This window comes from Corapipo altera, unplaced genomic scaffold (assembly GCF_003945725.1).
Source record: "Corapipo altera isolate COAL_440 unplaced genomic scaffold, ASM394572v1 200, whole genome shotgun sequence".
NCBI lineage: Eukaryota > Metazoa > Chordata > Aves > Passeriformes > Pipridae > Corapipo > Corapipo altera.
Window position 1 is genome coordinate 1,070,054 of NW_020884992.1, and position 9,321 is coordinate 1,079,374.

General features: G+C 51.0%; 1 protein-coding gene across 2 annotated transcripts in view; it reads right to left on the reverse strand.

Moving 5' to 3' along the window:
* Window positions 1–9,321, reverse strand: part of MLLT6 (MLLT6, PHD finger containing) — a 41,384-nt gene that overhangs the window by 29,532 nt on the left and 2,531 nt on the right. For both annotated transcript variants that reach the window (XM_027666435.1, XM_027666434.1), the window contains exons 2-5: window positions 6,783–6,862; window positions 2,327–2,381; window positions 644–753; window positions 30–133 (exon numbers count right to left, since the gene is read on the reverse strand). In XM_027666435.1, coding sequence (XP_027522236.1) covers window positions 30–133; window positions 644–753; window positions 2,327–2,381; window positions 6,783–6,862 — 349 coding nt within the window. The remainder of the gene's footprint in view (window positions 1–29; window positions 134–643; window positions 754–2,326; window positions 2,382–6,782; window positions 6,863–9,321) is intronic.

The window sequence follows — 9,321 nt, forward strand, 5'->3', positions numbered from 1 at the left end:
CAGGTGACATGGAATGTTTGGGGACTCACCAGGTGACATGGAATGCCTGCCGGCAGCCGTGCCGGTTGCAGGCCATGCAGGCTCCAGAGGCAGCTTTGCTCTCCCTGCCCTGCTCCTCACAGATGTAGCAGGTCTGGGGAAAAAAAAGAGAAAAAAACCAGGAAAAGTGCTGTTTAACAGGAGATAAAGCCTCCAGGATTTCATAACTCTGCATCCAGACACCTCCTGGTATCGTGGTTTGGGTCAGGAGGGACTTTCAGGGTCACCTCTGTCCTCTGCCATGGGCAGGGACACCTCCCACTAGGGCAGGTTGTCTCCCTGCTGTGAGAGCTCTGAGTTATTTCTCAGTAAAACACACAAAATCTCTTCCTTTTCCCCCTAAAAAAACCCAACTGTGTCCAATCAAAATGTGGAGGAACCAACACACAACCCCACAGCTCAACCAAGAGACTCCTCAGGTCGCAGGGATTCGGGGAAGAGAGACACAGAGGACCAACAGGTCACTTGCAAACACAGAGATTTACTTTGTGAGGTGTTTCCAAAAGGAATCTGAGCTCCTGGGAACTAAAATAACCCATCCAGGAGCCGTGGTGGGACGAGCTGAGCCCCCCAAAAAAGCCAGGGTGGGGAGGGAGGGTCTCACCTTGTTGAAGCGGTCGTGGGGGACGTACTGCAGGACGATGGGCTCCATGGTGAGCACGTTGGCAAACTGCACCTCTGGGATGTACAGGGCACACACCACGTGGGCCCAGCCTGGGGGGGTAAAGGGGACACCAGAGAGTCACACAGGGCACCCCAAAAAGAGCCTCCAACCCAGACAGGGTATCCCAAAAAGAGCCTCCAACCCAAACAGGAGAGGAGGAGAGGGAGTGTAGGGTTGCAGCCAAGCCTAAGGGAGATGTTGGATTTGAAACGTGCTTGTTGGAACTTGGTTAGGAATCAAATCCTAACAGACAGATACCACCTGCAGATTAACTGAGCAAGCAGAGATTTCTTGGGGAAAAGACAAGTGCAGCACTGGTGGTTCTTAAAAGCACCTCCTCAGGACTTGAGAGACAAAACCCAGCCCAGGGAAAGCATCCAGGCAGTAAATGATGCTGAAGGGACACGTTGGACAGACAAAACCCAGCCCAGGGAAAGCATCCAGGCAGTAAATGGTGCTGAAGGGACAGGTTGGACAGACAAAACCCAGCCCAGGGAAAGCATCCAGGCAGTAAATGGTGCTGAAGGGACAGGTTGGATGTGCCCTGGAAACAAAGCTCCCTTTATGGGCTCTCATCAACGGGGAGAGGAGGCGGCTTTTCAGCAAGCCCGGCTAGATTAGAATCTAAATCCACCAAAATCACACTTGGAAGTTGAAATTCCATCTGGTCAGGGCAGGAAGGAGACGGTTTGAAGGTCAGGAGCGTTTGGGGGGCTGATCCAAACCAGTGTGGGTTCTGCACCGGGAGGATTTAGGGAGAATTAGGATGGATTCACCTGGGCAGGGGGGAAGCAAACTCCAGGATTATGGGATCATCCAGCACTGCCAGTCCTTGGGCTGCATAACTCTGTACAGTGACATGGTTGGAACAGCCCTTGGGCCTGTCTGTGACAGACCTGGCCACACCATGGCATAACACATCAGGAAGAAGATGTTATATTATTATAAATATTATAAAACAATCCCCAAACACAATATTTGTGTTGCATTAAAGGCTCTTGGCATTTGTAACCAGCTCCAGAAGATGCTTCCATGAAATATTGTGGACTTAGCACTCTCCAAATATGGGATTTATCAGGACAAAGACCTCCTTGCCTAATTTCACTCTTTAAGGGGCAGGTAGGTGCAGAGGCCTTCCTGAAAAATAAGATTTTAAGAACAATGGGGTTTGATTCCCAGTCAGGAGCACCGAGAGCCACAAGCTCTGACTATTGGAAAAGGACTTCCCAGTACCTGAGGATGAGAAGCTCCAACCATGAGCAGGGAAATCCTGCATGGAAAAACATCTTTCCTGCACCCTGGTCCCTACACTGGGATGGGGACTTGGTGCTCAGGTTCTGAGAACTCGGGGATCACCGTGCAAATAGCTCAGCAACTTCCACACTACCCATTGTGAAACAACTCCTGTGAGGTTAAACCCCCAAAATTGCACATTTCAGGGCTGTGTTTCAGAGCCAGCCCGAGGTCAGGCAGGTCCCTCTCTCCAGAGAAAGGTCTTCTCCCCAGGGAGAAGCTTCAGAAAGTGAAGTTTATAAGGAAAAGGCAGAGTTTCACCTCTCTGGAGCCTCCAGCCTTCCCTCCCCTGTGCCTGGTTTTCCACCCGGGGCCATCCCAGCTACTCACCCCCGTTGTCCGTGCGTTTCAGGGCTCCATCTTTGTGGGGACACAGCTCACACCTCTTGAAACGAAGCAGAAACAACAGATTAACCCAAACTCTGAGGGGCAGAGGGGGGCAGAAAAGAGATGATTCGTTCGCAGCCCACTCAGGAACAACGAGGCCGCTTTCAAAGAGGGGAAGTGGAGAGAAGGGCTGAGCCTGGTTTGGGTGCAAAGAGGTGCCCTGACACAGCTCAGTATTGCCCTGACCGAGGTATTTAAAGCCTCAGCCCGGGCCCAAAGTGAACCTTGACTCCACGGGGGCTTTTTTAGAACGAGTTTGAGGCTCTGCGGTCGGGGAGCAAAACTGAAAGTCGTGACTCAGAGAGCAGAAGGCAAATAAAAAGAAGCCACCATCTATCTTTGCCTCTTTCCTTCCTTCCTCCTCTCCTTTTCTCTCGTGGTGGTTTTTTTCCAGTCCCATGACAGGTGGGTGAGGCCATAGTGGCATTTTTGAAGGACTGGGGGGAGGGTAGCCTGTGACATCCCCCCCCCAAACCCCAAAAGGCTGAGGTGTGGAGGGGAGGGTGTGAGGGTAATTTTGGGGTGTTTTTTCACACTTGGGTGAACGCACTGCCAGCCCTGAGAGCTCCTCCCAGGCTGAGCTGCCTCCAAACAGACACTGTCTTCTCACAGCATCACTCAGGGAAAATCTCCACGTGCTTTCTGCCTTCTTTGACTTTAAGAAAGACCCAAAAACCTGCGGGGTTTAAACCTCTCCCTTCCCCGACAGAAACGTCTGACTTGCTGAAACACCAAACCAAAACAAAAACTGCTTTTCTGTGAAAAAAATGTGCTTCCTCAGAAAGTTTTGAGATGAGGTGTCTGGTGTTAAGAGTGAGAGGTTGGACCTGGTGCTCTCTGCTGTCGTTGCTTTGGTCCAGTGAGTGTGACAGGGCAGGGGACCCATGTGCCAAAACCCACCAGTTTACTGAGCAACAACTGGTCATAGAATCACGGGGTGGTTTGGGTTGGAAGGGACCTTAAAGCCCATCAGTCTCACCCCCTGCCATGGGTAGGGACACCTTCCACTAGCCCAGGTTGCTCCAATCCCCATCCAACCTGGCCTTGGACACTTCCAGGGATGTGCAAGTGTTAAATAAGTGACGAGGGGACAAAATCCATCTCCCTTTCCAGCAACTCAGCGAGTTTAGGATGGAGAGACATGGCCACAGAAGATGTTTCTCGCTGCTCCTGGTTAGGTCCGGGCTCCCACAATTACTATGGAAAGCCCGGCAGAGCCGAGAGAGAACAAGAAGGGAGTTAACCGAGACACTGTAATAAGAAATTTGCACTTGAAAAGGCCCCTCCGCCCTCAGATCAAAGCCGCTCTCCCACCACGCGATTAGCGCAGCTCTGATTGTAACAAGAGGGGTTAACAGCTCCATCGGCCCCACACAGGACTTTTAATAGCCCTGCCTCGAAATGACAGCTAAAGCCTTCACATGATCCTCACACGAGAGCCCTCCGGCCATCCCTTCTCCCGGGGCTTCCCAGACGATTGGATTACAAAGTGGATGGGCTTTCCAGCCCTTCCCAGCACCCGCAGGATCCTTCAGGGACCCGGGGAGGGGGCAGGAGCAGGGATTAGGGCACCTCTGCCTCTTATCCCACCTGCACGGGCACGGGGGTTTTATTTCAGCTCTCTGGGGGGGGGGGGGGGTTGGTTGATTTAAAGCAGGTTGAGACGGGGAAGGTTTTAAAGCTCCTGATCCCCCCGGGGCTTGTCTGGGATCTACCAAGTGAAAGCCCTACCTGGAAGTTCAGGGCTCCTGAGGTCTCTTCCCGCGGCTAAAAAGGGGATGGAGCCCATCTTTTGAACAGAATATGAATGAGACACAGAAATGAACGGTGCAGAAATCAAAACTATGTTTTAAAGCACACACTAAGCACTGCGACGCCCTCCCTGCCTCCGAATCTCATTCTGAAAGCAAAACTATCAATATATAGCCCAGGAAATTAGCATTTGTTATGGCCAGAGCCCGTGAGCTGCCTTAAGAACCTTCTATGAAGGCAGATGTGCGAAGAAAAACACTGTTGTTTTTCGCAGGAGTTGGCCACACAGTCATTATGAAAGAAATACAAACATCAGCTCATCCTGCTGCTGGTTTTGTGTGGTTTGTGCTCAAAGATCAGCGTCTCTGCCTCAGAGTCCTCAGGGCAGTGTCTGCAGGCCCAGAGTGCCTTTGGAGAGCTGGAGGAAACCAGGTAGGGAAGCCCCAGGGCAGGGGAAGGGTCACCCCCTGCACAGAGCACAAACCAGATGTGTTTTAGAGTCACAGAGAGAGACATTAAAGCCCACCCAGTGACCCCCTGCCATGGACAGGGACACCTTCCATGATCCCAGGTTGCTCCAAGCCCCATCCAAACTGGCCTTGGACACTTCCAGGGATCCAGGGGCAGCCACAGCTTCTCTGGGCAACCTGTGCCAGGGCCCCCCCACCCTCACAGGGAGGAATTTCTTCCATATATCTCACCTAAATTTCCCCTCTTTCAGTTTGATCCCACTCCCCCTTGTCCTGTCACTCCAGTTCCAGACCAAAGTCTCTCTCTGGTTTCCTTCTCCAAGTGCTTCCTCAGACACTGTTCAGATTCCCTTTGGATCCTTTGGAAGGTGCTGTGAGGTCTCCACACAACCTCCTCTTCCCAGGGCTGGACAGCCCCAACTTTCCCAGACCCAGAGCTCCTGTTTCCAGCAGCAGAGCCACTCACAGACCTCACACAACCCGAGTCACTCCCCTCACTCAGCTCTCGCTGCTCCTACATCAAAGAGCCCGTTTCTTTTTAAGTGTTTCCCCATCTGCGTGTCTGTTGCTATGACTGCTGCTGCTGAGCTGAAAAGGTGAGGGATTTAGATAGGAAACCACCCCCCCAGCCCTGCCCGGGGAGGAAGATTATCCCTGCTCAGTTATTAGAGGCACAGGGCTGAACACCACAGGGCTGAACGGCAGCTCTGACACCCAACAGATTTAACCCACCCAGGGGGGGTTAAAATCAGGAGCCACCCGCAGGGATGTTGTTTTCCTGACACCTTGGAGGCAGTTTGAGGTGCATAAAGCCATGGGGAGAGAAAAAAGAAGTCACAAGGAGCACAGGTGAGGAGGGCTCGTGTGTCCAAGGACTTTACACCGAGTTGTAAAGTTGAAGAACTTCCCTGTGCACGGGGCAAGGAGGCCCACGGGACCCAAATTCCTGCCATGGAAGTACCTGCAGGATGTAAAAGCACTCACAGACACATTTAATCTTTACTGCAGAGCACATAAAAGCTGCACCTCACAGTGGGCAAAGGCCCTGCCTGCAGCCAGGAAAGGGTTAATGCCGTGTGGGAAGCGTGGCTGTGGATCCCTAATTCCCCCATCCACTCATCCCTGCCAAGTTCTTCGCCCATCTGTGAACCAGATTAAACTTTTGGAGTGCAGCAGGCAGAGCCCAGCTGGGCTGGAGCGGGCTGGGAGCTCCGGCTCAGGCGGATCCAGGGATCCGGAGAGGGATCCCAAGGTCACCTCCGTCCCCTTCCCAGGTGTGCACCCCAAACTCAGCTCAACCAGCTCAGCACTGCCACCAACAAACCCTGGTTGTGCTGACTGTGCTGAAGGGAAGCCAAAGTTTAATTTAAACCCCCCTTCCAGGAAGCGAAGGGGAGAAGCTCTCCCAGATTTATCCCACATTTTGGTGGCTGTGGCTGCCACATCCCTGGAAGTTTTCAAGGCCGGCTTGGACGGGGCTTGGAGCAACGTGGGGTCGTGAGTGGCATCCCTGAGTGGCATCCCTGCCTCTGGGTGAGCTCGAAGGTGCCCTCCAAGCCAAACCCTGCCATGGTTTAGGGCAGGAAAAGCAGCATCCCTGGCACAACTCCCCCATTCCAGATCCTCGGCAGCTGGTTGGTGCCGCTGAATCTGATAAGGGCTCACGTGGGGAGCTCTGGCAGAGAAGCTGCTGTGCCATAAACCCCCCCCAGCCTTGTTTACTGCACAAATAACTTGGCCACACAGCCCAGGCCTGGCCTGATTGCTCCCACCCTCCTGCCTCACCGGGAAATGCCGGAATTAATGAGGAACATTTGGAAAGGGCTCTTTGCTCTTAAACTGCTACCGAGACAGAAACAGCCCCTCTCTCTTCCTGTCGTCTTTCTCTCTGCTGTTTTACAGCTCAGGAGACTTTCTGTGCTGCAGGGGATGATCATCACCTGATGATGATCCCAAAGAGCACTGGAGGGGCTTTAAGGTGCCCTCCAACCCAACCCACCCCGCGGTTCTGTGAGTGAGATGTGAAAGCCAACCCAGCACACGATCTCAGGTGATGCCAACTTCCCTCCTCCCCAAAACTTCCCGAGGAGCTGAGCAGGAAAAAAAAAAAGCCCCTTTGAGAAGAATGCCATGAGTTTTTTTGGAAGATTGGGGTCTCCAGGCTCCACTGAACTCACCACCCGGGCGGCTCTTTCTTGGGATTCACATTTCCGACAGAACCAGGGGCCGGTGGGGACCTGGACAATTCCATAACAAGCTGAGGGAAAAAAGCAAAAAAAAAAAAAAGACTTCATTAGATCATCTTTAAATCGACTGTTTCATTTCCCAGGTGTGTATAAAAGTTTGCAGGGCTTGGAGAAACCTCCTCCAGCAGAAGGTGGCCTGTTCATGGTGCAACTGGACGAGCTCTAAGGTCCCTTCCAACCCAAACCATTCCATGATTCCGTGTCTGTGAGAGCTGTTGCTGCTCAGAGACAGGTGACAAAAATCAAAAATTACATGTGCAATACATATTTTACTCCCATTTCCAGTTTCCAGCTCCATTCAGCTTTTTCCAAGAGGCCCAGTGTGATACATTCGTTCAAGTTTTCAGATCAGCCCATGGTCCAGGATGAAAAACTCCCATGAAAATCTGGCCTAAATGGGAATGGAGTGAATCAGGAACTGAGCTTAATTCTGGCCTAGTGAACACAAATGTGATTTTTTTACTTTTTAACTTTTCAAGTGTCATTTCCAGTGATCCAAGCATTAAACTGGTGACATGGATGACAGGAAGCACCTAAAGCACAATCAGGACTAAGAATAAAAATCTCAGCATCAGGAGGGGAATCATCCCAGTGGGAATTCAGACGGACACCAACTGTAATTCCCATTTTCCCTGCATGCCCTCCACCTGCACATCACCTCCAGCAGCTTCCAGGAGCAGGGAATTCCCAGAATCATGGAATAACCTGAGCTGGAAAGGACCCACGAGGAGCATCGAGTCCAACTTCAGGTTTCCTACAACTCCTGCTGGGAACAGGTTCTGTGTGAACACAAATCTCCAGTTGACATCCCAACAGAACTGCTGGGTTTATCCAGCCTTATCCAGCCCCTCTGGCTTCCTACATCACCCCTGGGGCTCTCAGGGTCTCTCTCTGCAAAGCTGCAGCTTTAAAACCAGCTCCCATCTCTGCTGCTTGAAGACCTTCCACCTTCTTCGGTGATATTCCCCCTCTAAGCATCCAAGAATGCTCTTTTTGAGTCCTAAAACAAGAGTTTCTGACCCTAAAAGGGCTTTTGGCCACCACACAGGTGGGTTTAAAGCCACAGAGGCAGCATAAGGATCGAAGCTGTGCCTCTCAGGGAGGAACAAATTATCCCTCCCTTATTCCACCTCCAAGCAAAGAACAAATCACCCCTTCCTTGGAAGGGAATCCCAGTCACCCCAGACACTTGAAACTGGGTTGGTCAAAGAATCTGCAACTCCCCTGCTGGAGGCAGTGCCAGGATGATTCCCTGGGGCAGCCCCAGCCCCGACCCCACAGCAGGTTCCCTCCACCTCCCCAATGTCCATTATCCCACATCAGCCCCGGGGGAAGGGGGGGGAAACAAATGGAATCGTGGAGTTAAAAGGAAGGAGCTGCCAAGGCCCAGGGAAATGGAAAGGACATGAAAGCCCTGCCAGAGGAGCCTGCTTGGGTCCATCTTTAGCAGTGGCTCGGGGCCAAAAAAACAAGCACTCAGCTGGAGCCAGCACGAGCTTCTGTGCCCACTGCTTCAAAGGGGGGAGAAAACAAGGAAGAAAACAAGGGGAAAAAATGCAGAACATGAGCTGAAAAATACGATTTGTAAGTGTTCTTAACTGTCCTGTTAGAGTCTCCATTTCCCATCAGATGATTTTGTTCATGTTCTGCATGTTCTGCCTTTTTTTAATTTTTTTAAAATTTTTTTTTTTACTGGAAAGAAGAAAAAAAAAAGGGGGGGGGGGGAAATGCAGAACACAAGTCGAAAATGCAATTTAAAAATGTTTCTCACTACCTTCTTCGAGTCTCCACTTCCCATCTTCACATTTTGAATTTGTTCCCTGGAAAGATCTTTAAGCACCAGCACAGAAACGGGGCTGATACCCTGATATCTTTAAGAACCTAAGCCCTAATATGTAGCTACAGGGTTTTTTTAAAAAAACTACAGGGTTCTTTCTTGAGCTGCACAATCATTTCAAAAGGGAACTCTGGTTTTTGTGGACATTCAGGCAGCACAAAGAGACACCAAACCCGTGTGTGATGGCACAGAATGACACCACACGAGCCAGAGGATTCCTTGCAGTGGTTTGTTTCTATTTAAGAAATAAAAGCCTCCCAAAAAAACACCACACCACTGCCAGGGGCTGAGCAGGCTCAGAAAAGAGAGTTGAGAACATCCATCACACACTGCTCCACTCTTATGAATTATTACATCCTGAAAGACTCTTACCAGACCTAAATAGACTGTTGTGCTTCCTACACGCACAAACTGAGCACAAACTGTGCACTGACTACACAAAACAGTCTCTCCGAGATTATTCCTGCCCCTATGAAACTCTTCTTGGATATTTCCAACTCTTCCCATTCCCCTAAAACTGTTCTTGGATATTTCCAACTGTTCCTGCTCCCCTGAAACTCTTCTTGGATACTTCCAACTGTTTTCACTCCCCTGAAACTCTTCTGGATATTTAAAACTGTTCCTGCCCCTCTG